This window comes from Oncorhynchus kisutch, linkage group LG22 (assembly GCF_002021735.2).
Source record: "Oncorhynchus kisutch isolate 150728-3 linkage group LG22, Okis_V2, whole genome shotgun sequence".
Taxonomy (NCBI): Eukaryota; Metazoa; Chordata; class Actinopteri; order Salmoniformes; family Salmonidae; genus Oncorhynchus; species Oncorhynchus kisutch.
This window is the reverse complement of record NC_034195.2, coordinates 27371013-27398910: the sequence shown is the minus strand read 5'-3', so window position 1 is coordinate 27398910 and position 27898 is coordinate 27371013. Positions and strand designations below refer to the sequence as shown.

The 27898-nt window shown below is 41.7% G+C and overlaps 1 protein-coding gene across 1 annotated transcript; it reads right to left on the bottom strand.

Moving 5' to 3' along the window:
- Positions 1-6230: 6230 nt before the first annotated feature.
- On the bottom strand, positions 6231-11528 carry LOC109867477 (gonadotropin-releasing hormone II receptor-like). Its single transcript, XM_020456657.2, has 3 exons — positions 10914-11528; positions 7188-7392; positions 6231-7008 (listed from the first exon to the last, which is right to left on the bottom strand). The coding sequence occupies exons 1-3, from the start codon at positions 11463-11465 to the stop codon at positions 6488-6490; spliced, it is 1278 nt and encodes a 425-aa protein (XP_020312246.2). The 5' UTR covers positions 11466-11528; the 3' UTR covers positions 6231-6487.
- Between the last annotated feature and the right edge of the window lie 16370 nt (positions 11529-27898).

Genomic DNA, 27898 nt, shown 5'->3' with positions numbered 1-27898 from the left:
CATGTGCAGGTGCAAACCGTAGTCTGGCTTTTTTATGGCGGTTTTGGAGCAGTGTCTTCTTCCTTGCTGAGCATACTTTCAGGTTATGTTGATAGAGGACTCATTTTACTGTGGATATAGATACTTTTGTAACTGTTTCTTCCAGCATCTTCACAAGGTCCTTTGCTGTTGTTCTGGGATTGATTTGCACTTTTCGCACCAAAGTACATGCATCTCTAGGAGACAGAACGCGTCTCCTTCCTGAGCGGTATGATGGCTGCGTGGTCCCATGTTGTTTATACTTGCGTACTATTGTACAGATGAACGCGGTACCTTCAGGCGTTTGGAAATTGCTCCCAAGGATGAACCAGACTTATGGAGGTCTACTATTTGTTTTCTGAGGTCTTGTTTTCTTTTGATTTTCCCATGATAACAAGCAAAGAGGCACTGAGTTTGAAGGTCGGCCTTGAAATACATCCACAGGTACACCTCCAATTGACTCAAATGATGTCCATTAGCCTATCAGAAGCTTCTAAAGCCATGACATAATTTTCTGTAATTTTCCAAGCTGTTTAAAGGCACAGTCAACTTAGTGTAGGTGAACTTCTTACCCATTGGAATTGTGATACAGTTAATTATAAGTGAAATAATCTGTCTGTAAAGAATTGTTGGAAAAATTACCTGTGTCATGCACAAAGTAGATGTCCTAACTGACTTGTCAAAACTTTAGTTTAACAAGAAATTTGTGGAGTGGTTGAAAAACTAGTTTTAATGACTCCAACCTAAGTTTATGTAAACTTCCGACTTCAACTGTATATATATATAATAATTTATCAAACCTACAAGCAATACAATACTCTATTATTATGGTGGGAGATTATAATATGGTTGTAAATACCTCAATGGACCGTAAAGGAAATCACAATACAAACGATCACCCTCATACACTTAAGGAAATCACAAATGTCTGGATATATTGGAACTAGTAGATATATGAATGCTTAAATATCCTGACCTAGTGAGATATACATGGCGGAGGCTCAATCAAGCTAGTCGTCTTGACTACTTTCTTATGTAATTCTCGCTGGCATCAAAAGAAAAACAAGAGGAAAAAGAAATGGGAGGAACTTATTCAAGAAAGATCAAGTGTAATATATTATTTAAAAAATTAAGCGAACTGTGTGGATTATGTCACATATGATTCACCAAACAATATTTTGAAAGTGGAAGCAAAGTACCATAAGCATATGTTTTCGTTTCAGTCAGTCAGGATTTTTTTCTATGAATAATGTAAAATGAACAGCTGTACAGAAAGACTCATGTTAAAGCCTTTAAGTCCAGGACACCTCTAGGGTTGGATGGCATATCAGTGGAGGTATACCAAAACTTGGTAGATTATCAGATACTCAACAAGAAGGTCTGATTACATTATTACTGAAACTGATCCAAGTGGTAAATATAAAGATCTGGTCCATTTAAAAAAATTGGAGGCCTCTTAAACTTCAGTGTTGTGGTGAAAAATTCTAGAAAAATTCAATGCACATAGAATTAAAAAGGTATTGTTGTATATTAATAAGACGACACATTGGAGATAATATAAGACAAGTACTGGAAGCAATAGAATACTATGAAAAATCTGGAAAACCAGGTCTGGTATTCATAGCTGACTTTGAAAAGGCTTTAGATAAAGTATAACAGTAATTTAAATATTAATGCCTGGAATATATCAATTTTGTAGAATCTCTTATACAATGGGTTAAAGTTATGTATAGTAACCCTAGGTGTAAAATAATAAATAATGGCTACTTCTCAGAAAGTATTCAACTGTTAAGAGGAGTAAAATAAGGAGGTCCACTATTGGCCTATCTATTTATTATGGCCATCGGAATGTTAGCTATTAAAACCAGATCCAACAATAATATCAAGGGGTTAGAAATCAAGGGCATAAACATAAAGGTGTTATTGTATGCTGATGATTCATGTTTTCTTTTAAATCCACAATTTGGATCCCTTCACAGCCTCAGAGGATCTTGAGACTTTTTCTAACCTCTCTAGATTACAACCAAATCATGATAAATGTAATATATTATGTATTGGATGACAAAAAATACATCTTTTACATTACCATATAGTTTAGCAATAAAATGTTCTGACGGTGATGTGGATATTCTCGGTATACATATCCAGAAATAAATACATTATTTTACTACAATAGAGTTTAATAAAGAGAGCAAAAGTAGATTTTTCTACCATGGAAACAACAATTCCTGTCTATTTGTGGAAAAATCACCCTGATTAACTCTTTAGTCATATCCTATTTGCTTATGGTCTTGCCTACACCTAGCGACCTGTTTTTTTAATTATATGAGCAAAATAAAATAAAATTTTATTTGTAACGGCATGCCAGATAAAATGAAATGGGCCTATGTATATAATTAATATAAATTCAGAGGGCAGAAATGATTAAATATTAAAGCATTAGCCCTCTCACTAAAGGCGTCAGTCATACAAAAGTTAAATTTAAATCCAAACTGGTTCTCTAGCAGATTAGTAAGAATGTCTCACCCCATGTTCAGGAATGGCCTTTTTTAAAACTTTATTCAGAATTCAACCTCTCACTTTCAGTTATTTGAAAATGAAAAAAGCTATAAAATATAGCTAGTTTTAAAAGAAGCCATAGAAAGTTGGTTGCAATTTCAGTTTAATCCACCAGAAAAGACAGAATAAATAATACAACAAATATTGTGGTTAAACTCAAATATAATAATTACAAAAATATATATATTTTTGGAAAAAAAAGTATCATCTTTGTAAATTATATCATAAATAGGACTGGTGGAGTTGTCACACATGCAGCTAACAAAAGTATGTGGAAATGTCTGCTCTACCCAAAATTACAACCAACTAATTGCAGCATTACTGCAAAAATGAGAGGCAAGTGGAAGGAGAAAATTAAGGAACTTGTTTGTTGGCCATGTATTAAAGACCAAAATAGGTTAAGGTCACAGTTGTGAAAACTTAGGACACTAAAGAGGCCTTTCTACTGACTCTGAAAAACACCAAAAGAAAGATGCCCAGGGTCCCAGCTCTGTGGAACTTCTTTTATGTATCAGTTGTTGAATCTTATTATGGTCATACAAATATTTACACATGTTAAGTTTGCTGAAAATATACACAGCTGACAGGGAGAGGACGTTTCTTTTTTTGCTGAGTTTATATATATATACAACCATCCCAGCTCTGCAGACTTTGCTGCGAAGAGACAGAATCGTAAGATAATTTGTTTTAGTACTGTCCATACGGAGCTTGTTTTTAGTCGCAGGTCCAGGAATGGTTGAAGAAGTGCAACATTTGCAGAATAGCACTACTGGTTGATTTGAAAAGTCATAGTTGATCAATAATATAATAATACTCTTAGAAAAAATATTTATCTTGAATTTACAATCTTTAGAAACTATAAGAATAGGAAGGTTCAAAACGTTTGTGAAACATCACAGTAAATGTGTATATGGTATGTATAAACTGGAAGTAGAAGACTAAGTGTTGTTGTCCAACAGTTTACTCCAATTAGGGGAGGGGTGATAAGGTTATGGGAAAATATATTTAAAACAAAGTGTTTATATACAGTACCAGTCAAATATTTGCACACATACTCATTCAAGGTTTTTTTTTCTTCTTTAAAAAAAACTACTATTTTCTACATTGTAGAATAATAGTGAAGACTATGAAATAACACATATGGAAAAATGTAGTAACAACTCAAAATATATTATAGACTCTTCAAAGTAGCCACCATTTGCCTTGATGACAGCTTTGCACACTCTTGGCATTCTCTCAACCAGCTTCACCTGGAATGCTTTTTCAACCGTCTTGAAGGAGTTCCCACATATGCTGAGCGCTTGGCTGCTTTTCCTTAACTCTGCAGTCCAAGTCATCCCAAACCTTCTCAATTGGGTTGAGGTCGGGTGATTGTAGAGGCCAGGTCATCTAATGCAGCACTCCATCACTCTCCTTGGTCAAATAGCCCTTACACAGCCTGCAGGTGTGTTTTGGGTCATTGTCCTGTTGAAAAACAAATGATAGTCCCACTAAGCAGAAACCAGATGGGATGGCGTATCGCTGCAGAATACTGTGGTAGCCATGCTGGTTAAGTGTGCCTTGAATTCTAAATAAATCACAGACAGCAAACCCCACACCATCACACCTCCACCTCCATGCTTCACGGTGGGAACCACACATACAAAGATTATCCGTTCACCTACTCTGCGTCTCACAAGGACACAGCGGTTGGAACCAAAAATGTTTGGACTCATCAGACCAAAGGACAGATTTTGACTAATGTCCATTGCTCATGTTTCTTGGCCCAAGCAAGTCTCTTCTTATTATTGGTATCATTTAGTAGTAGTTTCTTTCCACAAATTAACTTTTAAAAAGGCACACCTGTTAATTGAAAAGCATTCCAGGTGACTACCTCATGAAGCTGGTTGAGAGAATGCCAAGAGTGTACAAAGCCGTTATCAAGGCAAAGGATGACTACTTTGAAGAATCTAAAATCTAAATATTTTGATTTGTTTAACACGTTTTTGGTTACCACATGATTCCGTATATTTTAGTTAATAATTTTGATGTTTTCACTACAATGTAGAAAATTGTAAAAAAAAAAAAAAAAGAAAGACCCTTGACTTTTAGGTGTCCTTGAGTAGGTGTCCTAACTTTTGACTGGTACTGTAATATATACAGACCATTCAGAGAGTATTCAGACTCCTTGACTTTTTCTACATTTTGTTACGTTACAGCCTTATTCTAACATTTATTATATTGTTATTTTCCCTCATCAATCTACACACAACACCTTATAATGACAAAGCAAAAAAGGTTTTTAGAAATGTTGGCAAACATGTAAATTATATTTACATAAGCATTCATACCCATTATTCAGTACTTTAAAACACCTTTGGCAGCGATTACAGCCTCAAGTTTTCTTGGGTATGACGCTACAAGCTTGGCACACCTGTATTTGGGGAGTTTCTCCCATTTTTCTCTGCATGTCCTTCTCAAGCTGTCAGGTTGGATGGGGAGCATTGCTGCACAGCTATTTTCAGGTCTCTCCAGAGATGTTCGATTGAGTTCAAGTCCAGGCTCTGGCTGTGCCACTCAAGAACATTCCGAAACTTGTCCCGAAGCCACTTTTGTGTTGTCTTGGCTGTGTACTTAGGCTTGTTGTCCTGTTGGAAGATGAACCTTTGCCTCAGTCTGAGGTCCTGAGCGCTCTAGAGCAGGTTTTCATCAAGGATCTCTCTGTACTATAATCCTTTCATCTTTCCCACAATCCTGACTAGTCTCCCAGTCCCTGAAAAACATCCCCACAGCATGATGCTTCCACCCCCATGCTTTACCGTAGGGATGGTGTCAGGTTTCCTCCAGACGTGACACTTGGCATTCAGGCCAAAGTGTTCAATCTTGGTTTCATCAGACCAGATGAATCTTGTTTCTCATGGTCTGAGAGTCTTTAGGTGCCTTTTGGTCAATTCCAAGCGGGCTGTCATGTCCATCTGGCCACGCTACCATAAAGGCATGATTGGTGGAGTGCTGTAGAGATCCCTGTCCATCTGGAAGGTTCTCCCATCGCAACAGAGGAACTCTGGAGCTCTGTCAGAGTGACCATTGGGATCTTGGTCACCTCCCTGTCCAAGGCACTTCTCCCCCGATTGCTCAGTTTGGCCAGGCGGCCAGCTCTAGAAAGAGTCTTGGTGGATTCAAACTTCCATTTAAGAATGATGGAGGCCAATGTGTTCTTGGGGACCTTCAATGCTGCAGAAATTTTTCGGCACCCTTCCCCCGAACTGGGCCTCAACAAAATCCTGTCTCGGAGCTCTACCGACAATTCCTTCGACCTTATGGCTTGGTTTCTGCTCTGACATGCACTGTCCACTGTGGAACTTTATATAAACAGGTGTGTGCCTTTCTAAATCATGTCCAATCAATTCAATTTACCACAGGTGGTCTCCAATCAAGTTGTAGAGACATCTCAAGGATGATCAATGGAAACAGGATGAACCTGAGCTCAATTTCGAGTCTCATAGCAAAAGGTTTGAATACTTATGTAAATAAAGTATTTCTGTTTTATATTTTTTTATAAATTTGCAAAAAATGTCTAACCTGTTTTCGCTTTGTTATTATGGGGTATTGTGTGTAGATTGATGAGGAACATTTTTTATTTAATCAATTTTAGAATATGGCCGTAGCGTAACATAATGTGGAAACAGTCAAGTGGTCTGAATACTTTGTAATTGCACGGTGTATATATCAACTGCCAGCCAAATACGCACACCTATTGGGGAAACCATGATTTACACTGTAAGCCCCATCTGGCTGAATGTGAAAATTAATCCAATCTGATTTCATGCAGCACAACAATGAGTTTTTCAAAGTATTAATTGTGAGCCAGCAGATGAAGGTATGAAGATTAAGGTAAGCAATGTTCTTTAGTAGGACACATTCTAATCCCTCATATAGTGCTTTCAGGACTGGCCGGACTTGGGTCACCTTCTCCACTGCTGTGAACTGTGAGGTAGTTGCTATAGTGGCAGGTTTTCTTGACCTGTTCCTCCTCTGCCATCTGGCCAGTGATGGACGTCTGGCCTTGCTGGGTAAGCCGTGTCAGGCGGAAGGGGGAGCGCCTGAAAGAGCCGGTCAGGGTAGTGTTGTTCTCTGACTCACGGCTGAACGTGGCTGTGCTCCGACAGTAGCGCTTCAGGCCATGGCGGAAATGGATGGTGAACAGGCCGTAAGTTATTGGGTCCAAACAGGCATTGAAGAGGCCAAAAATAAAGAGCATATGAGTCAAAGAATGAGAGACCGTCTCATCCATATCGTCAGGGAAGAACCAGTACCACAGTCCCAACAGGTAGTAAGGGGTCCAGCAGACGATGAAGGAAGTCACGATAACAATGCTCATCTTCAAAGTCCTCATCCGTGCTTTTGGAATGTTGTTGTGAGAGCGTCGGAGATGTATCTCCTTAGAAGACACTGAAAAAAGGCAATAAACACTTGCTCATAAACTTAGCATCTAACACCTAATTTGACAATAAGTCTCAATTACCTTTATCTTCAAAAACACAGTGCTCTTTGTAACCCCCTCATGAACAACTGTATACAATGCCACTAGTGGTACTACAATTGATGGTAAAATATGTAATTTGACCTACTGTTTCCGTGGGTCATGCGACTGGATATCTCTACCAGGATACGTGTGTAACAGAAGATCATGATGATCAGCGGCAGCAGGAAAAGACAAGCAAAGGTGAACATGTTGTACAGGGTTTCCTGCCAGTGTTGGACAAAGCTCCCACGAGTAGTGCACTGGGTAAACTTCTCTGGAACCGTGATGGTCACACTGTGGAATATCAGCATCTGCATGACAACACAAAGGAAGACTTTAACCATAACAACATGTCTTTAACACTAATTATATGGCCTGGCTTCAGTGTTGTACTACATAAAATAGTAGTGTTTCATGCAGCAGAAGCTCAATCCTGCCTAGTCTGCAGTCAATGTGAGTAATACACTGCAGATGTCATTCAATTTGCAATGAAATTAGGTGAAAAGAGCCAAGTGTTGAATGCTTGAAATGAATTATGAAAAAGTAATAATTGCAAGGCAAGGTCTTCTTTTAGTGCTACAATTTTTTGGAAAACTATCTAGTTGGATGACTTTTATTCGCAGCAATGTATAATTGCTGTCATAATCATGAGTCAGTCAATTATGTAGGGCAGGCCCTCCTCACCAGTTATCAATCACATTAAAAAAGGTTACTCTTAAACCATGGACAATAGTGACTGCAATGCCTGTACTGTAATTCCCTTCAGGAAAGTGTTTCTGAGGTTTGTTCTAAATTATTGCTACAATAATTAGGTTTGTAATTGCTGTAAAAATCAAGTTGTTCATGTCCATTTGCTATACATTTATTTGAATAAGTTCAATACAGGATCCTCTTCAAATTGCCCATGTTCACCTACAAAGCACTCAATAGACTGGTGCCCACATTCTGTACCTTACTGACCTACTGTATCCCTACACTCCCACCTGTTCACTGCGCTCCTCACCATTCTTCTCACCAGGCTCCGCTCTATCGGAAACCAGGCTTTGAGCAGTGCAGCTCCCCAACTCTGGAACTCAATCCCTCTCCATGTCAGAACCTCACAATCCATACACATATTCTAGTCCACACTAAAGACACACCTCTTCACACAGGCTTAGCTTTTATCCACTGTCTAGTTCACTTCCCTGGTTAGTGTGTCATCATGTCTAGGTGTTCTCCACAGTTAGTCTGTCATCATGTTTAGTGTTCTCCATGGTTAGTCTGTCATCATGTTTAGTGTTCTCCACGGTTAGTCTGTCATCATGTTTAGTGTTCTCCAGTTAGGCTGTCATCATGTTTAGTGTTTTCCACGGTTAGTCTATCATCATGTTTTGTGTTCTCCATGGTTAGTCTGTCGTCATGTTTAGTGTTCTCCACGGTTAGTCTGTCATCATGTTTAGTGTTCTCCATGGTTAGTCTGTCGTCATGTTTAGTGTTTTCCACGGTTAGTCTGTCATCATGTTTAGTGTTCTCCAGTTAGGCTGTCATCGTGTTTAGTGTTTTCCACGGTTAGTCTGTCATCGTGTTTAGTTTCTCCATGGTTAGTCTGTCGTCATGTTTGGTGTTCTCCACGGTTAGTCTGTCATCATGTTTAGTGTTCTCCATGGTTAGTCTGTCGTCATGTTTAGTGTTCTCCACGGTTAGTCTGTCATCATGTTTAGTGTTTTCCATGGTTATTCTGTCATGTTTGGTGTACTTTATATTAAGTGCATTAGACCCCTAGACTTCATCCACATTTTGCTACGTTACAGCCTTGTTCTAAAATGGATTAAATTAATTATGTTCCTCATCAATCTACACACAATACCCCATAATGACAACATGGAAATAGTTTTTTTAGAAATGTTTGCCAATTTAAAATTTAAATAAAAACTTGATTGGGGTCCACCTGTGGTAAATTCAATTGATTGAACATGATTTGGAACGGCACACACATCTGTCTATATAAAGGTCCCACAGTTGACAGTGCATGTCAGAGCAAAAACCAAGCCATGAGGTTGAAGGAATTGTCAGTAGAGCTCTGAGAAAGGATTGTGTCGAAGCACAGATTTGGAGAAGGGTAGCAAAACATGTCTGCAGCATTGAAGTTCCCCAAGAACATAGTGGCCTCCATCATTCTTAAATGGAAGAAGTTTGGAACCAAAGACTCTTCATGGAGCTGGCCGTCTGGCCAAACTGAGCAATCGGGGGAGAAGGGCCTTGGTCGGGCAGGTGACCAAGAACCCGATGGTCACTCTGACAGAGCTCCAGAGTTCCTCTGTGGAGATGAGAGAACCTTACAGAAGGACAACCATCTCTGCAGCCCTCCACCGATCAGGCCTTTATGGTAGAGTGGCCAGACGGAAGCCACTCCTTGGTAAAAGGCACATGACAGCCGCTTGGAGTTTGCCAAAAGGCACCTACAGACTCTCAGACCTTGAGAAACAAGATTAGCTGGTCTGATGAAACCAAGATTGAACGCTTTTGCCTGAATGCCAAGTGTCACATCAGGAAGAAACTTGCCACCATCCCTACAGTGAAGCATGGTGATGGCAGCATCATGCTGTGGGGATGTTTTTCAGCGGCAGGGACTGGGAGACTAGTCAGGATCAAGGGAAAGATGAACGGAGCAAAGTACAGAGAGATCCTTGATGAAAACCTGCTCCAGAGCGCTCAGGACCTCAGACTGGGGCGAAGTTTCACCTTCCAACAGGACAATGACCCTACGTACACAGGTCTCAATGTCCTTGAGTGGCCCAGCCAGAGCCCAGACATGAACCTGATCGAATATCTCTGAAGAGACCTGAAAATAGCTGTGCAGTGACGCTCCCCATCCAACCTGACAGAGCTTGAGAGGATCTGCAGAGAAGAATGGCAGAAACTCCCCAAATACAGGTGTGCCAAGCTTGTAGGGTCAAACCCAAGAAGACTAAAGGCTGTACTCGCTGCCAAAAGTTGCTTCAACAAAGTACTGAGTAAATGGTCTGAATACTTATGTAAGTTAGATTTCAAATTCTATTTTTTTGCAAACATTTCTAAAAACCTGTTTATGATTTGTCATTACGGGGCATTGTGTGTACATTGATGAAGGAAAACATGATTTAATCCATTTCAGAATAAGGCTGTCGCGTAACAAAATGTGTAAAAAGTCAAGGGTGTCACGCCTTGGTCTTAGTATTTTGTGTTTTCTTTAATTATTTGGTCAGGCCAGGGTGTGACATGGGTTATTGTGGTGTGTTTTTGTCTTAGGGGTTTTGTGGGGTGTCTACGTAGTCTATGGCTGCCTGAGGCGGTTCTCAATCAGAGTCAGGTGATTATCGTTGTCTCTGATTGGGAACCATATTTAGGCAGCCATATTCTGTGAGTGTTTTTGTGGGTGATTGTTCCTGTCTCTGTGTTAGTGTTCACCAGACAGGCTGTATAGGTTTTCACATTTTCCGTTTGTTGTTTTTGTATTGTTCATATTCGTTTTCATTAAACATGTATCGAACTAACCACGCTGCATTTTGGTCCGATCCTTGTTCTACCTCTTCGTCAGAGGAGGAGATAGAAGAGAGCCGTTACAAAGGGGTCTGAATACTTTCCAAATGCACTGTACTTACTATTTTACTGGGATTTTATTCCTTTTTATCCAGCTGATTTTCTTGTATATAAAATGTGTCATTAAAACAGATTAAAATAAAATGTATTATTATTATAATAAAGCTGTTACAGGGTTGTTATGTCCTCTGATGTATATTTTGATAATTGTTGTGGTGTCCTGAGTCCAGGTTGAGGAGAGAAAACATGAAACCTCTCTTAACCAGAGCCTCACCTGGGGAACAGACAGAATCACACTCATCACCCACGCCACAGACAACATGATCTTGCTTCTCTTCTTGGCCTCATTGATGGCCAGTGGGTTGAGGATAGCAGACTGGCGGTCCAAGCTAATGACCACTGTGACAAAAGCACAGGAGTACATGGCAACAAGTTTCATGAACATCAGCAGCCTACAGGCGACGTCTCCTGCCTGCCACTGAACTGTGATATTCCAGACAGCATCAACAGGCATGACTATGAAAGTCACCAGCAGGTCTGCCACAGTCAAGTTAATTATTAATATCCTAACGTGGGACTTGCGCTTTCCGTTGGTATTGGCAGCCCACAGCACAGCGAGGTTACAGACAGCTGACATGGCACACAGAGTGAAAGTAATGATTACTCTGACTTTGGCTGCTGTGGAGAAGGTAGGCAGCTGTAGTGAGTCTCCATTTGCACTCGTATTGCAGATGGGGTTGGGTGCTTCACAGCTGGTGTTCTGGGCTTGTTCCATCATTTGGTAAAACATCATGATCTCATGTGACATTCTCAAGCTGTCATTCATATCCCACAGGAACACCAGAGACAATATCTTCTCTGGTTCTCCAGCAATGTGTTCATATGAACAGGTCACCCTATAAGAATAAATGGTTGGAAAATAGGGATGTTTAGTATTCAGTTTCTGCACTTGTTGTTACATGCTGATTATACATAGTCAGCTTACTAGCAATTATGCTCTGCACAGACACAATAATACCCTACAGTTATGGTGGATTACTATATGAAAAAGCAGTACATACTCTACACTGAATTGCATTCAAATAAAACATTTAAAACGTTTGGTTAGTGATCTAACACTAATCATCTATGCAGAACACAATGATAATAATTAATACACACACACTATATACACTCCCCATCAGAACAGCCTAATTTCATCGAAAGCATTCCACAGGGATGCTGGCCCATGTTGACTCCAATGTTTCTCACAGTTGTGTCAAGTTGGCTGGATGTCTTTTGGGTGGTGGACCATTCCAGGGTGTATCACAACTAGCAGTGATTGGGAGTCCCATAGAGCGTTGTACAATTGGCCCAGGATCGTCTGGGTTTGGCCGGTGTAAGCCATCATTGTAAATAAGAATTTGTTCTTAACTGACTTGCCTAGTTAAATAAAGGTTAAATAAAAAAATTAAAAAACATTTTGATACCCAAGGGAAACTGTTGAGTTAAAAAAAAACAGCAGCATTGCAGTTCTTGACACAATCCAGTGTGCCTGGCACCTACTACCATACCCCTTTCAAATGCACTTAAATATTTTTGTCTAGGCCATTCACCCTCTCAATGGCACACATACACAATCCAATTGTCTCAAGGCATAAAAACCCTTCTTTATTAACCTGCCTTCTCTCCTTCATCTACACTGATTGAAGTGGGTTTAACAAGTGACATCAATGAGGGATCATAGCTTTAACCTGGATAGTCCAAGTCATGGAAAGAGCAGGTGTTGTTTTACAGGGTCAGACATAGTATTACGGCTCACGGGGAGCAAATTTGGTTTAAGTGCCTTGCTCAAGAACTCATCGACAGATTGTATTCGAAACAGCGACCTTCCGGTTACTGGCCCAATGCGCTAACCGCTAGGCTACCTGCCGCCCACTGTGTGTGTGTGTGTGTGTGTGTGTGTGTGTGTGTGTGTGTGTGTGTGTGTGTGTGTGTGTGTGTGTGTGTGTGTGTGTGTGTGTGTGTGTGTGTGTGTGTGTGTGTGTGTGTGTGTGTGTGTATGTGTGTGTGTTGTGTGTAACATTCTTATGTTGTAGAATCAATGACATTCTATAAAACTGAATAGGTTATGTATGTCAGCATCCACAGGGGTATCTTACGTTCATTAACTGCAATAAGCATTACTTTCGCCTGAGCAGAAAGCATAGCTATCTTACCTGGTGAGCAGAAATATACATTTCGAACCAATCCGCCATAGAACAAACTGTTAGCCTATGTGATATTCCGATTGACCTTGAAGTATATACAATGAGCTCTTGGAATCACAGAGGAGTTAGTTGATTGTGTTCTATTTTTCACCCATTTGAAGACTCCCATAATACCAACTTGACTGAAAGAAACTACTAACCTGTTAAAGTGGCGGCAAATTCCCCATCAAAAGCACCTGTTCGTTCCTCGTGAATCGCGCTGCTGCAATATTTTGTTTTGCCTTATCCCAGTGAAAGGAAAACAACTTTGTGACAAGATTACGCTTTCAGTTCTTTCCCACCTGAAGTTGTTGCAGATGGTATAAAAGCGTTTCTTAATTGTTTTCTATAATGCTTTCATAATAGGAGATAATGGTATAGCTGTCGAACGCCCGCTTAATATAGTATTGGAGATAACTATTGCGATTATCAGACTTCAAGTACAATACTGCAATTTTGAGGTTTTTTCTCGGCACCCTTCCTCAGCATCTTTATCGTTGCATATTGACCTGTGTGAAGCTAGCCACAATAAGGCTTAGCCACAATAGTGGAATCAAAATAAAAGTCCCCGGTTGAAAGTGATTCAAACGGATACAAAAAGTGGAATCATGCCATATTTGGAATAGATAATGCAAAACAATGTCGGAATGTTTTTATATGAATTCAACAAAAGAATAATAACCTAATTTGACTATTGTGCATATTGAGTGTGAATCCGTCATAAACACATAAAACCTACTGGTCAAACACAGAGATGGTTCCAATAGCTTTTCACCATTCATTTGAGCCATGGTGGATTTTTAGAAACACTTCAAATAAGGTCTGTGTTTCATGTAAGCTTACCCTGGAGTGACGTTTTGATAACCAGGTAAATCTCTGTCGGACAAGGTGACTTTTATCTATTTACTCTCAGATTTGAAAATGCTATTCATACAAGACTACAAATTCCTGCAAGCTCCTGCAGGTCATCTCTAGCTGACACCTTTGCTGTCAGCTAGCTAGCTACCTTGATCTGAAACAAAAGATAAATAGAAAATTGTAATTTACTGTTGCATATTTTATTTAACTAATATTTGTCTTATTTGGTCTTGTATCTTGTACAGAATACTATGCTAGTAGCAGTCAGATATTTATAATGTGCCATGAATAATAGGCTAGCTTTTTTTTGCAAAGAAGTTATATAGCTAGCTATCTACCTACCTAGATGATTTTACCAGATCCTCTTCTCCTTCAGCCAGTGGGGGTCTTTATTTAATTCCCTATCATTTATGAACAAGTTGAAATATGTACTGAACAAAAATCTAAACTCAACAAGGTCAAAGATTTTGCTGAGTTACAAATCCGTCATTTGAAATAAATTCATTAGGCCCTAATCTATGGATTTCACATGACTGGGCAGGGGCACAGCCCACCAATCAGAATGAGTTTTTCCTCCACAAAAGGGCTTTATTACAGACAGAAATAGTCCTCAGCAAAAAAGTCCTCAGCAAAAATATAAACGCAACAGTAAAGTGTTGGTCCCATGTTTCATGAGCTGAAATACAATTTTCCAATTTTGTGCACAAATTTGTTTATATCTCTGTTACTGAGCATTTCTCATTTGCCAAGATAATCCATCCACTTGACAGGTGGGGCATATCAAGAAGCTGATTAAATAGCATGATCATAACATAGGTGCACCTTGTGCTGGGGACAATAAAAGGCCACTCTAAAATGTGCAGTTGTGTCACACATCACAATGCTACAGATGTCTCAAGTTTTGAGGGAGCGTGCAATTGGTATGCTGACTGCAGGAATGTCCACCAGAACAGAATTTGGCAGTACGTCCAACTGGCCTCACAACTGCAGACCACATGTAACTATGTCAGCCCAAAACCTCCAGATCCGGCTTCTTCACCTGCAGGATCGTCTGAGACCAGCCACTTGATGAAACTGTGGGTTTGCACAACTGAAGAATTTCTGCACAAACTGTCAGAAAAACATCTGATGGATGCTCATCTGCGTGCTCGTCATCCTCACCAGGGTCCTCACCAGGTTGTTAAGCTGACTGCAGTTTGGTGTCGTATCTGACTTCAGTGGGAAAATGCTCACCTTCGATGGCCACTGGCACTCTGGAGAAGTGTGCTCTTCACGGATGAATCCTGGATTCAACTGTACCGGGCAGAACCACTGATTTCCTTAAAAATTGTTGCATGTTGCGTATAAAACAGCATATTGTGATTTTTGGTGGGAGGTTTATTTGTGGAAAAACCGTATGTGCAAGGTAGGTTTTATATAGAATATTGTTGACCATATAAAATACATGGTCAGCTCCAGGAGAATGAGAAACACATTAAACAGAATCAAAGCAAGGAAGCCATACTTAAACACAGCTATATCACACTCTTCTTGTGAATTTAACTGGTCCATGTTGCTGCTGTCAATTTTGAGCAGCACACTTACCACTGCATTCAGTCTGAACCCCAGAATTAGCAGGAGGACAGCATTACATAGATGGGTGGAAAAAGGTAGCAAAAATACTACAGTTGCTATCTTGAACCTTAAAGGGTTCTTCAGCTGTCCCCATAGGAAAACTGTTTGAATCACCTTTTTTGTTGCAGGTAGAACCCTTTTGTTTCCAGGTAGAACCCTTTTCGGGACCATGTAGAACCCTTTCTACAGAGTTTTCTACATGAAATCCTATGGGGACAGCTAAAGAACATGTTTGAGAGATTCCAAGAGAGATTAGACAATACAACTTAAGCGTTAAGGACAGCATTTTGTTGACAACATGGTGGTTTACACTATGTCTTCTGTGTGTGAAAGATGTTAGAATCCATTTTAGTGTGTGTGGTCACTTACTGTAAGCCTGCACATCAACCAGACCCTTGGAGACTTGGGATGCTTGCTCTCAAAGTACTGCTTGATCTGGTCTGCATCTATAAAGGGCATGTGCAAAATAGAGCAAGTTAACAATCTGTGGCTTAGATTGAATTCAAACGTTGACAGATGATAAACTAAGCAAACATTGCAATACACTACTACACATATGAAAGACTGTACAACGCAGGCCTGTACAATAGCTAAGACATGGAGCGGAACCAAAAGGCACATACAGTACCAACCAATACTACTCAGTGACAGACAGGGCAGGTGTGGACCAGTGATGCCCTGGCTGCAGTTTTCTGGTTCTCAGCTGCTCCATTAGCAGCCGCCGCCATGGTATCAGTCAACAAGTTCAACTTGAGAGTGGAGCACGCGTTATATACTGTATCAATAACCCCGCCCCACCCCACCCCTCCAATTGTACCCATAGTACAGAATAATGACTTAAACAGGTGGACAGCTCTATATCTGAATCGTAGGAGTGTGCATAAGCTTTTGTTCCAGGCCAACCCATACCTGATTACAAATCATAGCCTATCACTGTGATTCGGTATGTTGATTATTTAAGTCAGGTATTAGAGCTGGGCTGGGACAAAACTCTTCACGCACTCCTGCTCTTCAGGACTTCCTGCAATGACTGAAACAGACCAAAGCAGGACAATAGTGTTCCAGGTTGAAACACCTTACCTAGTTGAGAGAGGAAGACTCAGGCAAACCCATTGGTTCTGGAATAGAGAAGGTGCCAATAAGGTGACACTAATTCTACCTCAAAAACAAATGTGTGAATACCAATTCATTTAAAACCCACCATAGAAGGTAGGACTAAATAAGGTTACATCACCTTGCCTACTAGCTATACTAATGATCTGCTGTCCAGAGTGTAAAATCAAACATATCAAAGTTTCCCCGCAATAAAGTAAGCACACTTGACTCGAGAGGATGCTAATCAGTCCATCTCTGAAACTTCTCAAAAAGATAGACTAAAATAATCCCATTAGGTAAGGTAACTACCCCTAGCCCTAACCAACTAGAATGTTGGTTTATAAAAGCCAAAGAAAGCTAAAAACATTTTTATGAATTTCTCATGCATTTAAATGGCTAGACAAATAGACGGCTAATGTTGCCTTAACTAGCTAACCATGAGCTAGATAGTTAAGCGATAATGCCCAAGAAGCCAGTGTTTGGAGGATATACTGGCACGGGTGTTGTTAGTCAAAATGTGCCAATATATCCTCCAAACACTGGCTTCTCTGGCATATCACTTAACTATCTAGCTTGTATAGCAAGACTGTTGAATTTCCCTGTTTTACCACTAGGTTTTATGGGTATTATGGCATCTCCATTGTGGTGCTCTATAGAACATTCATATTGCAATGTATAGCCTTACCTATGGATCTTGATATCTTAAAATGGAGTGTCGGCCTTCTCAGTGACACCTGCAGAACACAACTGTGATAAGTTTTCACAAATATTAGCGTCATACTGTAGGTCTTATTGTTGGACTCTTAAACCGGTGTGAAATGAGACACATTAAGCTCACCAGTCAACCTACTATGCGTTGAAAATTCATATTGCAATTTACATGCTTACCTCATATCCCAGTGATAATGCCTTGCATAACGCCTGGGGAAAAAACACAAAATGGTGTCAACATACCGCCCTGTTTCTAGTTCCTAGCTAATTTTGCATAATATTTTTTTGTTTGTGTTATATGCTCAGAAAGTTTCTTGTATTATTACCTACAGCCGGGAAATAACTAGCTAAGCACCTTCTTTGCCCGCTTCGAGGAAATCAATATCGAGCCACAAACACGGGCCCCAGACACTCACAAGGACTGTGTGCTCTCGTTCTCTGTGGCTGACGTAAATCATTTAAGCGTGTTAACCCTCGCAAAGCTGCCGGTCCAGACGGCATCCCAAGCCACATCCTCAGAGTATGTGCAAACCAGCTGGCTGGAGTGTTTATGGACCTATTCAATCTCTCCATATTCCAGTCTGTTGTCCCAAGTTGCTTCAAGATGTACGCCACTGTTCCTGTACCCAAGAATGCGAAAGTAACTGAACTAAATTACTATTGCCCCATAGCACCCACTTCTGTCATCATTAAGTGCTCTACCGTACCAGACACCCTAGACCCACTACAATTTGCACATCACACCAACAGATCCACAGACGACGCAATTGCCATTGCACTGCACACTGCCCTATCCAACCTGGACAAGCAAAATACCTATGTAAGAATGCTGCTCATCAACTACAGCTCAGCTTGTCCCAAGGCAAACATTTTGACTACATCCACACAGCTACAAGGAATCACTTTTATGCTAGGGTTAGGACCTTATTTTGAAGCTTATAGAGAACCCAACTGATGTATAGAATCTGAAAATTGTTACAAAGTTGTTTTTAAAAATGTACTTTGGTTTAGATACAAGCATATAAAACCTCTAACACAATAAGGGAAAGGGGGAATCCTACTCAGTTGCACAACTGAATGCATTCAACCAAGATGTGTCTTCTGCATTTAACCCAACTACTCTGTTCATTTGACTTGCTAAAAATCCTTCTTCTTTTTTTACCTAACTTGCTTACCACTTTTTCCATGTGGTTTCTTCCTTCACAGACTCCATGAAGGGATGACTTCTTCCTAAAGATTTGGTCAAGTTATTAATTTTGTGTATGATTTCCAAGAAACAAGGGTGGCTCAACCTACCCCTTTGGCTCAATTTACTCCACTCTCCCCTACTAAAGTTTAGTTGAGAAGCCAGCTAATTCAAAGACACAATGTAAACAATGGACTGTCAGAGCTGTTACCGAACTAGATTATCCTAATGGTGATAAGCCTAATGGTGATAAGCCTTTACACCATGTAGGCTGATACCTAAGGATCCTGGTTCTGTGAATTAAGGCTGCACAGTGCATATAAGTATGCCCCCAATGCAATTCTAAAGTCTAATACATCCACAGTGCAATTTCAACAGATTTGTACTTGTTTGGGGGGTGAAATTAACAACAATTTTTTTTTTATTTGAACTTACATAACATTCCGACCTTGTTTAGCATTGTCTAGCCCAAATATGGTATGATTGCACTATTTGACCGTTTGAATATCTTTCAATGGGGGACTTGAATTTTGAAGGCAAACCACAAATTCCATCATCGTGGCTAATCTTTATTATGGCTAGCTTCACACAGGTCAAATAACCTATTGGATCCTGTAATGCAGGCAGTGTCACAACTGTTGCAGGTGGGAGAAGAGAGGAGAAAGGGGTTTCTGAGATCTGCCCACAGCACACTCCCTAATCACCTGAACGTCACAGCAGTTTGCCACATGCAGCTATAACTCTGAAGTCAGAATGCCTATGCTTCATGGATATAATGATCGATTGGCATTTGGCATCCATCCGCATAAACGATCAGCTACGTATCATAACTTACACAGATTGCCTATTGAGAACCATATTGTTTGTGAAAATAATTTTTGCTTTTTTTTTTTACAAACTACACATTCTCTGACCAAGTCTTTTCATCTCTGACAAATTGATCACCATGTCATCATCATTCCTTTCTCTTCATTAACTGCTCCCCATAACTTTCTTTCTGTCATTATTTGCCTCAAAGATTGTGGTATTTCCCCATCTCTTCACTTGAAAAATGTAATCATTAATCCTTTCCGTGTGAACCTAGGTTGTACCAATGCTTGACATAACAGTACTCACAGTGCATTATAGCACCACCCCAGAGTGTAGCTTACTCTAGTAACCCTATTGGGGTAAACAGTGTATACTATAACCTGCTGCTATCCCGGTGGAGGTACAGTACATCAATGAGTGTCGTGCCAGTGTTGCAGTTGTAGCATTGATAAGTTGATTATCGGCCAGGCCTTTGCCTCTTAAAAGCTGGTCTTGTTAATTCTGCAGATCCTTGCAATGAGAAGGCTGGTGTGTCTCGATAGGATTGGAGCAGTGAAGGTGGTTCCAGAACCAAACTGTGAGTTTACTGTGGATTGTATTGTATGAAACGTAGTGATGAGCATGCACTCCCATCAGAATTCCAACCTCTCTCACTACAGGGCAGGAGAAACGTCCAAAGCATTTCATATGTTTTTGAATGATTTTGAATAGAAACTCAGTGTGTAATTAGAATTAAATCTCAGTATGTCTTTGAAAAGTAAAAAAACCTGATCCAGATTAAACATTTTCACTTCTGCTGTCGATAACTTTGCCTAACACATAATTCGTTTGACAAATTGTCTCCTTACTGTTCTGTCTGCTCTCATTATACCCTGTGGATTCATTCCAAAACCCTCACACTTTGTTCAAGCATTTTGTCAGCCTGAATTTGATAATTTGACGCATTTAAATGGAGAGGATTGAGCTGTGTTATAGCAGAGTGAGCAAAGAACGGTTACGTTAGTGGGCTGACAAGGAAGCAATCTTGATGTGTTTGAATCCTCACCAGAGTTTCAGACTTTGGTTTCAAGGTGCTACATGTCATAGGAGAAAAGGGTGCTTATACTATATTTGTGTGGTACTGATTAGATGTGAAATGCCCTTCAGACAGAGTTTGTTGCTAATGTTGTTGCTCTGTAACTGTAAGAGTAAATAACAAAAAAAATGAAGGGTGAAGCAGGGCTCCACTCTCCCAAAATCCACAGAGGCCTCCTCTCATTCTCCTTCTTAAAATAGGTCAGGAATCATAGCTACTCTCGTCTGGAAAAAAGATGTGCCTTCAGAGGCCAACCAATATAATAGTGCCTTTCTGTGAGATATAGGAAAAAGTTGAGTATCAACAGTAACAGCTAATGAAAAGTTGAAAAGAGAGTAACTTGGATGGTGACACATTCACCCAGAATCCTATAATGCCCACTCTTGCTGCCATTATAAATGTGTGACTTTTTTGTGTCAATCGCCGTCATTTATAGTGTCCCTAAAGACAGGCTATAATAACAGCCACCATAACCTTGAATGCTGTGAATATTCAGTTTCATTGAATTCTCAGTAACTTTACTTTCTTGTTTTGTTGGAGGAATGCTACTTCTCCTCAGATTTGTTTGGATATAGCTCCTGGGAAGATGTACATACACAAAACTGTATCCATGATTTTATGCCTTTCATATTTCCAAATCTCATTGAACAAATTCACTTCACACCAGCTGACCAACATAAAAAAATCACTGCTGTGTTTATGTAGACTTTACGATATTATTCACTGTGGTGTTTTTGCGGACAATACTGTAGTATTTACTGTAATGTATACTGTAGTATTTACAGTTAACTATCGTATAAATACTGTAGTAAAATAAAACTGTCGTATATACTACAGCAATTAATGTAGTGTTTTGAGGATTGTAGTATATTGTAGTATTTCATGTTGTGGTTTTGCAGACTGTACTATACTCCCTTCCAAAAAAACATTGCAGTTTTGAAACTGCAGTAAAAGTGCAGTAACTTAAGTCGACTGTGGTATTTTGGTCGCAGTAATTGCAGAATAACTGTAGTGTACTGAACTGCAGTTATACTGCACTTGTCACGCCCTGGTCTTAGTATTTTGTGTTTTCTTTATTTATTTGCTCAGGCCAGGGTGTGACATGGGTTTATTTTGTGGTGTGTTTGTGTATTGGGTTTTTTCGTAGGTTTTGGGATTGTGGCTTAGTGGGGTGTTCTAGCAAAGTCTATGGTTGCCTGAGGCGGTTCTCAATCAGAGGCAGGTGATTCTCGTTGTCTCTGATTGGGAACCATATTTAGGCAGCCATATTCTTTGAGTGTTTCGTGGGTGATTGTTCCTGTCTTTGTGTTAGTTGTCACCAGATAGGCTGTATAGGTTTTCACGGTCCGTTTATTGTTTTTGTATTGTTCGTGTTTTTTCGTCTATTAAAGATGTATCGAACTAACCGTGCTGCATTTTGGTCCGACTCTCTTTCGACGGAAGAAAACCGTAACAGAATCACCCACCACACCAGGACCAAGCAGCGTGGTGACAGGCAGCCGCAGCAGGAGCAACCAAGGTTGGAATATACGACTTGGGAGGAAATAGACAGGTGGGCGGTCGACCCAGAGAGAGTGCCGGAGCCCACCTGGGATTCGCTGGAGCAGTGCGAAGAGGGCTATAGGAGAATGGAGTTTAAGAGAAAAGCACGGCGGTGCAGAAGGAAGCCCGAGAGTCAGCCCCAAAAATGTATTGGGGGGGGGGGGGGGCTCAGGGAGAGTGCGGCAGAGTCAGGGTTCAAACCTGAGCCAACTCCCCTGTTTATCGTGAGGAGCAGCGATCACAGGACTTCTGGACGTGGGAGGAGATATTGGATGGAAAAGGACCCTGGACACAGCCTGGAGAATATCGCCGCCCCAAAGAAGAACTGGAGGTGGCGAAAGCGGCAAGGCGCTGGTATGAAGAGGCAGCACGGTGACGCGGATGGAAGCCCGAGAGTCAGCCCCAAAAATGTATTGGGGGGGGGGCTCGGGGAGAGTGTGGCAGAGTCAGGGTTCAGACCTGAGCCATCTCCCCCTGTTTATCGTGAGGAGCCAAGGAGGAGACCAGAACCAGAGCCGGTGTTAGAGGTGAGCGAAGCAGAGACTGTGAAGGAGTTCATGGGGAAATTGGAGGAGAGAGTAATGAGGGAGTTGTTGCTAATTTGGTGCTTTAGGTACGATATTCGTCCGACGGAGCGTGTTGGGGATTTGATGGCACCTGGGTCAGCGCTCCATACTCGTCCTGAGGTGCGTGTTAGTCGGCTGGTGAAAATTGTGCAAGCCTCACGCACTAGGCCTCCTGTGTACCTACCTAGCCTTGCACGTCCTGTGCCAGCCCTGCTCTCAGGCTCTCCAGTACACCTTCACGGTCCGGTCCATCCTGTGCCACCTTCACACACCAGCCCTCCGGTGGCAGCTCCCCGCACCAGGCTTCTTGTGCGTGTCCTCGGCCCAGTACCACCAGTGCCAGCACCACGCATCAGGCATACAGTGCGCCTCGCCTCTCCAGCGCTGTCGGAGTCTCCCGCCTGTTCAGCGCTGTCCGAGCCTTCCTCCTCTCCTGCGCTGCCGGAGCCTCCTGCCTGTTCAGCGCAGCCAGAGCTTCCAGTCTGCATGGAGCATCCAGAGCTTCCAGTCTGCATGGAGCAGCCAGAGCTGCCAGTCTGCATGAAGCAGCCAGAGCTGCCAGTCTGCATGAAGCAGCCAGAGCTGCCAGTCTGCATGAAGCAGCCAGAGCTGCCAGTCTGCATGGAGCAGCCAGAGCTGCCAGTCTGCATGGAGCAGCCAGAGCTGCCAAGAGCTGCCAGTCTGCATGGAGCTGCCAGTCTGCATGGAGCAGCCAGAGCTGCCAGTCTGCATGGAGCAGCCAGAGCTGCCAGTCTGCATGGAGCAGCCAGAGCTGCCAGAGCTGCCTGTCTGCATGGAGCAGCCAGAGCAGCTAGAGCCGCCAGTCAGCCAGGATCTTCCAGATCCGCCAGTCAGCCAGCATCTTCCAGATCCGCCATTCAGCCAGGATCCACCATTCAGCCAGGATCCGCCATTCAGCCAGGATCCGCCAGTCAACCAGGATCTGCCGGAACCGCCAGTCAGCCAGGATCCGCCAGTCAACCAGGATCTGCCGGATCCACCAGCTAGCCAGGATCTGCCAGAGCCAACTACCTGCCTGAGCTTCCTCTCAGTGCCGAGCTTCCCCTCAGTGCCGAGCTTCCCCTCAGTGCCGAGCTTCTACCTCAGTCCCGAGCGGTCCTTGGTGAGGGTTATTAGGCCAAGGTCGGCGGCGAGGGTCGCCAATCAAAGGACGTGTTACAGGGGGACTAAGACTTGGTTGGAGTGGGGTCCACGTCCCGAGCCGGAGCCGCCACCGTGGACAGGCGCCCACCCGGACCCTCCCCTATGGGTTTTAGTGTGCGGCCGGGAGTCCGCACCTTGGGGGGGGGGGGGGGGGGGGGGGGGTTCTGTCACGCCCTGGTCTTAGTATTTTGTGTTTTCTTCATTTATTTGGTCAAGCCAGGGTGTGACATGGGTTTATTTTGTGGTGTGTTTGTGTATTGGGTTTTTTCGTAGGTTTTGGGATTGTGGCTTAGTGGGGTGTTCTAGCAAAGTCTATGGTTGCCTGAGGCGGTTCTCAATCAGAGGCAGGTGATTCTCGTTGTCTCTGATTGGGAACCATATTTAGGCAGCCATATTCTTTGAGTGTTTCGTGGGTGATTGTTCCTGTCTTTGTTAGTTGTCACCAGATAGGCTGTATAGGTTTTCACGGTCCGTTTATTGTTTTTGTATTGTTCGTGTTTTTTCGTCTATTAAAGATGTATCGAATTAACCACGCTGCATTTTGGTCCGACTCTCTTTCGACAGAAGAAAACCGTAACAGCACTATAACTGCAGTTACACTGCAAAATTACTGCAGTAAAAAAAAGTGTTATTTTGACTGCAATCTTTTTCGTAAGGGCTGTAGTATTTACTATAGTGTTTTTGTTTTAACACTCTTTGACCTAGAAGTGGAGGCTTTCTTCTACAACCTGTAGGGAACACAATGGGCTCCCGAGTGGCAAAGGGGTCTAAGGTACTGCAACTCAGTGCCAGAGGCGTCCCTAAAGACCCTGGTTTGATTCCAGGCTGTAACTCAACCCGGCTGTGATTGGGAGTCCCATAGGGCAGTGCACAATTGGCCCATTGTTGTCTGGGTTTGGCTGGGGTAGGCCGTCATCGTAAATAAGAATTTGTTCTCAACTGACTTGCCTAGTTAAATAAAGGTAAAGAAAATATGTGTTTTGCAGTTGTGAAATTACTTTGATGTGATATGAAAGTAGAGAGACTTTATGTTTCTAGAATTGTACCGCAATTGAGAATCCATTCACGCTTATATGGACTAATTGGCTGTTTTGGCTTCCAGAGCGAATTTGCCCTTAAAACAGAATATGTAATGTCCTTGGACTAAAGAGTAACATTAGGCTGCTTTACTCCAATATTGTCCCGGCCTTGTCTCAGGTTAGTAAATTGGTGGTTTAAGATATCCCTCTAGTGGTGTGGGGCCTGTGCCTTGGCAAAGTGGGTGGTGTTATATCCTGCCTGTTTGGCCCTTTTCGGATGTATCGTCGGACAGGGCCTCAGTGTCTCCCGACCCCTCCTGTCTCAGCCTCCAGTATTTATGCTGCAATAGTTTATGTGTCAGGGGGCTAGTGTCCGTCTGTTATATCTGGAGTATTTATCCTGTCTTATCTTGTGTATTGTGGGAATTATTTAACTAGGCAAGTCAGTTAAGAACAAATTCTTATTTTCAATGACTGCCTAGGAACAGTGGGTTAACTGCCTTGTTCAGTGGCAGACTCACCTGGACTCCATAAACCTACCTTGCTTCACCAACATGAGATTTGACAGGATACTTACAGATTCTCCACGTTAATACAGCTGTTCTGTTGATCCACAAATACATGTTAACATAACCAATAGATCATGACATTCTCAATTCAGCTTTCATCCAACAAAACGTTTGGTCTAACTGCTATGTTACGCCTGACTATTTTATCATTCTGTGTCTAGATAAGACAGTATTGTGCACTTTCATCTATAAAAGGAACAATAGGCTATAAACATCAATTACAAGACCAAGTAATGAGACGATTGATCATAGATATCATCTGAGAACTATTTCATATAACATTAGCCTATGGATTAGAGCAACTGTCACCACAGCACATGTAGGCTGCTTGTATGCTGTCATCGCTTATGTTAAGTAATATTAGTCATAGAAATGCAAGTGACTTTGCTTATTAACCTACCTTCCACAAAATTGAGGCTGCATGGCTGCATGACTTTCCAAGGCCAGCGATACAAGCGCATCCAGCTGTCTCTACTGATCCGTTGTTGGATACAAGTACTGAAGCAGAAAGGTAAGAGCTGCTTGAGTGGCTGGGCTGAACATCGGCCTTCAAAAATACCAATCCTTTTCCCTCCTCCTGGTGAAGAAGAACTCAGCCCACCTCACCACTGTGGAGGTACTGATAGGCCTCTGTACTCTTGTCATTTTTCACAGTAGAACAATCCACTCCCATGGAGAGCAGGAAGTAATTAAAAATGTCCCCATACGTAATTTCAGGCCATTTTATCATGTCATCCAACCAACTATTAATCATGGACAGATGGGGTACGGTGATATCATCCGACCTCAGATGAGCCATTTGTGTGTGTTCACAAATGTGAGCCATGTTTTGTTTTTGTTTATTTGTTAAGTGTTAATGATGTATGTTTTTTAATTATTAGCTGGCCACCGCTCTGAGGTAATTTGCTAGCGTTGATGGAAGTTGTGAAATGGAAACACAAACACAATCGCATTCAAATGGAACTGGAATAGCAAGCTACTGTATGAGGACTGATGGTTTGGTTACCTAAGATAGCAGGTCTGTTTGTTTGGTTACCAAGGTAACTACTGTAGCTATCTAGTAAACTTGCTAGCTAGCACTAGGAGCACCGGAATTCCATAGCTACTAGAATGGCCATGATTGGTCATACTGACGTTGATATTTCAATTGTGTAAATATTCCATAATAAATAATACATTGCTAAATTAATAATTAATGATGTTAAAATCGTTCGTAAGAAACTTTAGGACACCAAATGTAAATTGTTATCAGTCAGAAAATGTAATGATAGAATGTAGCTAAATACTAAAATTAGACGATAGTGTATTTTCAGACTATAAGACAGCAGTTGCCTACTCAGCTGGTCCACCCAAACTACAGCTAAAACTATATTGATACTAATTTCACACATATAATAATAATAGATGTTGCCTAAAGCAATGTTTCCCAGCCCTGGTCCTTGAGGCATGTTTTTCCAGGGCTACAACAATATTGTGTATTGTTGGGGGTACTGGAGGATCAGGGTTGGATAACACTGGCTTAAAGACAAGATTAAATTGATAGTCTGATGGGTGAAAATGGTCAAATAGAGAATGAAGAGACTGATGACCAGCACAGCGTGCATTGACAAAGAAGGGAACGGAGCTTACCAAAAAGCACTTCTTCCATATCATCCTACACAGGTCCATGCAGGCCAAATGTTTTAATTGCTATACCCTTTCAGAAAGATCAGATTCCAAGGTTTCTAATTAATCTATTTTTGCCAAACAACTATACAAATTGCTCAGGTGGTCTGTGTAATATTCATGTGTAAACATACTGAATTGTAATTGGATGCATTTTACCGCTATATCATACGGTGCTATGATTGGTTAAGACCACCCAAATGGTTAGGTCAAGGTTATTTTGATCCTGGTTGGCGATACGTGAACATGCCAGTTATAGCTAGCTAATAAATAGCTACGTTAAGAAGTATCCTGTAGTACTGCATTTTATTATTTTGTACAAAGTGTGCAAAACAAGACATGGTGTCAGAGTAAAAGGTCTTAAAATATGGATTTGTCTGGAGTTCCTTCACCTCGAATGGAGTGGGAGTCTACAAACCTACCCGATGCATGGCGTAAGTACAAACAGCATGTGGAGCTAATGTTCACGGGTCCTCTGGAGGACAGAGGAGAAGAGGAAAATGCAGCTACTTGCTCCTCTGGATCGATGAAAAAGGGAGAAATATTTACAACACACTTACAAAGGCTGAATCAAAGGTACTGAAAACATACTACCATCGTTTCGAAGCATATGTTGCGCCGAAGACCAATACGATTTTCGCTAGGTACAAATTCCATGAGAAAGTACAGGGAGCTAGCGAGTCTTTTGAACAGTTTGTGACAGAGCTGCGTCTGCTTATGAAAGACTGTGATTATGCAAACAAGGATGAGATGGTCAGGGACCGTATTGTATTTGGAATACACTCACCATGAGTGAGAGGTAAACTTTTGAATGTTGGGTCTGAGGTAACGATGGACAAAGCTATCGACCTAGCCAGATCTCACGAGCTAACACAGGCTCAGATGAAAACCATTTCGCGCGGCAGTGTAACCGATGTGAAATGGCTAGCTAGTTAGCGGTGGTGCGCGCTAATAGCATTTCAATCGGTGACGTCACTCGCTTTGAGACCTTGAAGTAGTGGTTCCCCTTGCTCTGTAAGGGCCCCGGCTTTTGTGGTGCGATGGGTAACGATGCTTCGTGGGTGTCAGTTGTTGATGTGTGCAGAGGGTCCCTGGTTCGAGCCCAGGTTGGGGCGAGGAGAGGAGCTATACTGTTACAGCAGCACGAGAGCATCACA

What these genes read in the sequence shown, in the direction of transcription:
- LOC109867477 (XM_020456657.2), bottom strand. Translation starts at nt 11,465, where the DNA reads ATGAATGACAGCTTGAGAATGTCACATGAGATCATGATGTTTTACCAA. An exon ending in TGATTCTGTCTGTTCCCCAG is followed by an intron (nt 7,393 to 10,913) that starts GTGAGGCTCTGG and finishes GTTGTCATGCAG; the next exon opens with ATGCTGATATTCCACAGTGT. An exon ending in TCGCATGACCCACGGAAACA is followed by an intron (nt 7,009 to 7,187) that starts GTAGGTCAAATT and finishes GCCTTTTTTCAG; the next exon opens with TGTCTTCTAAGGAGATACAT.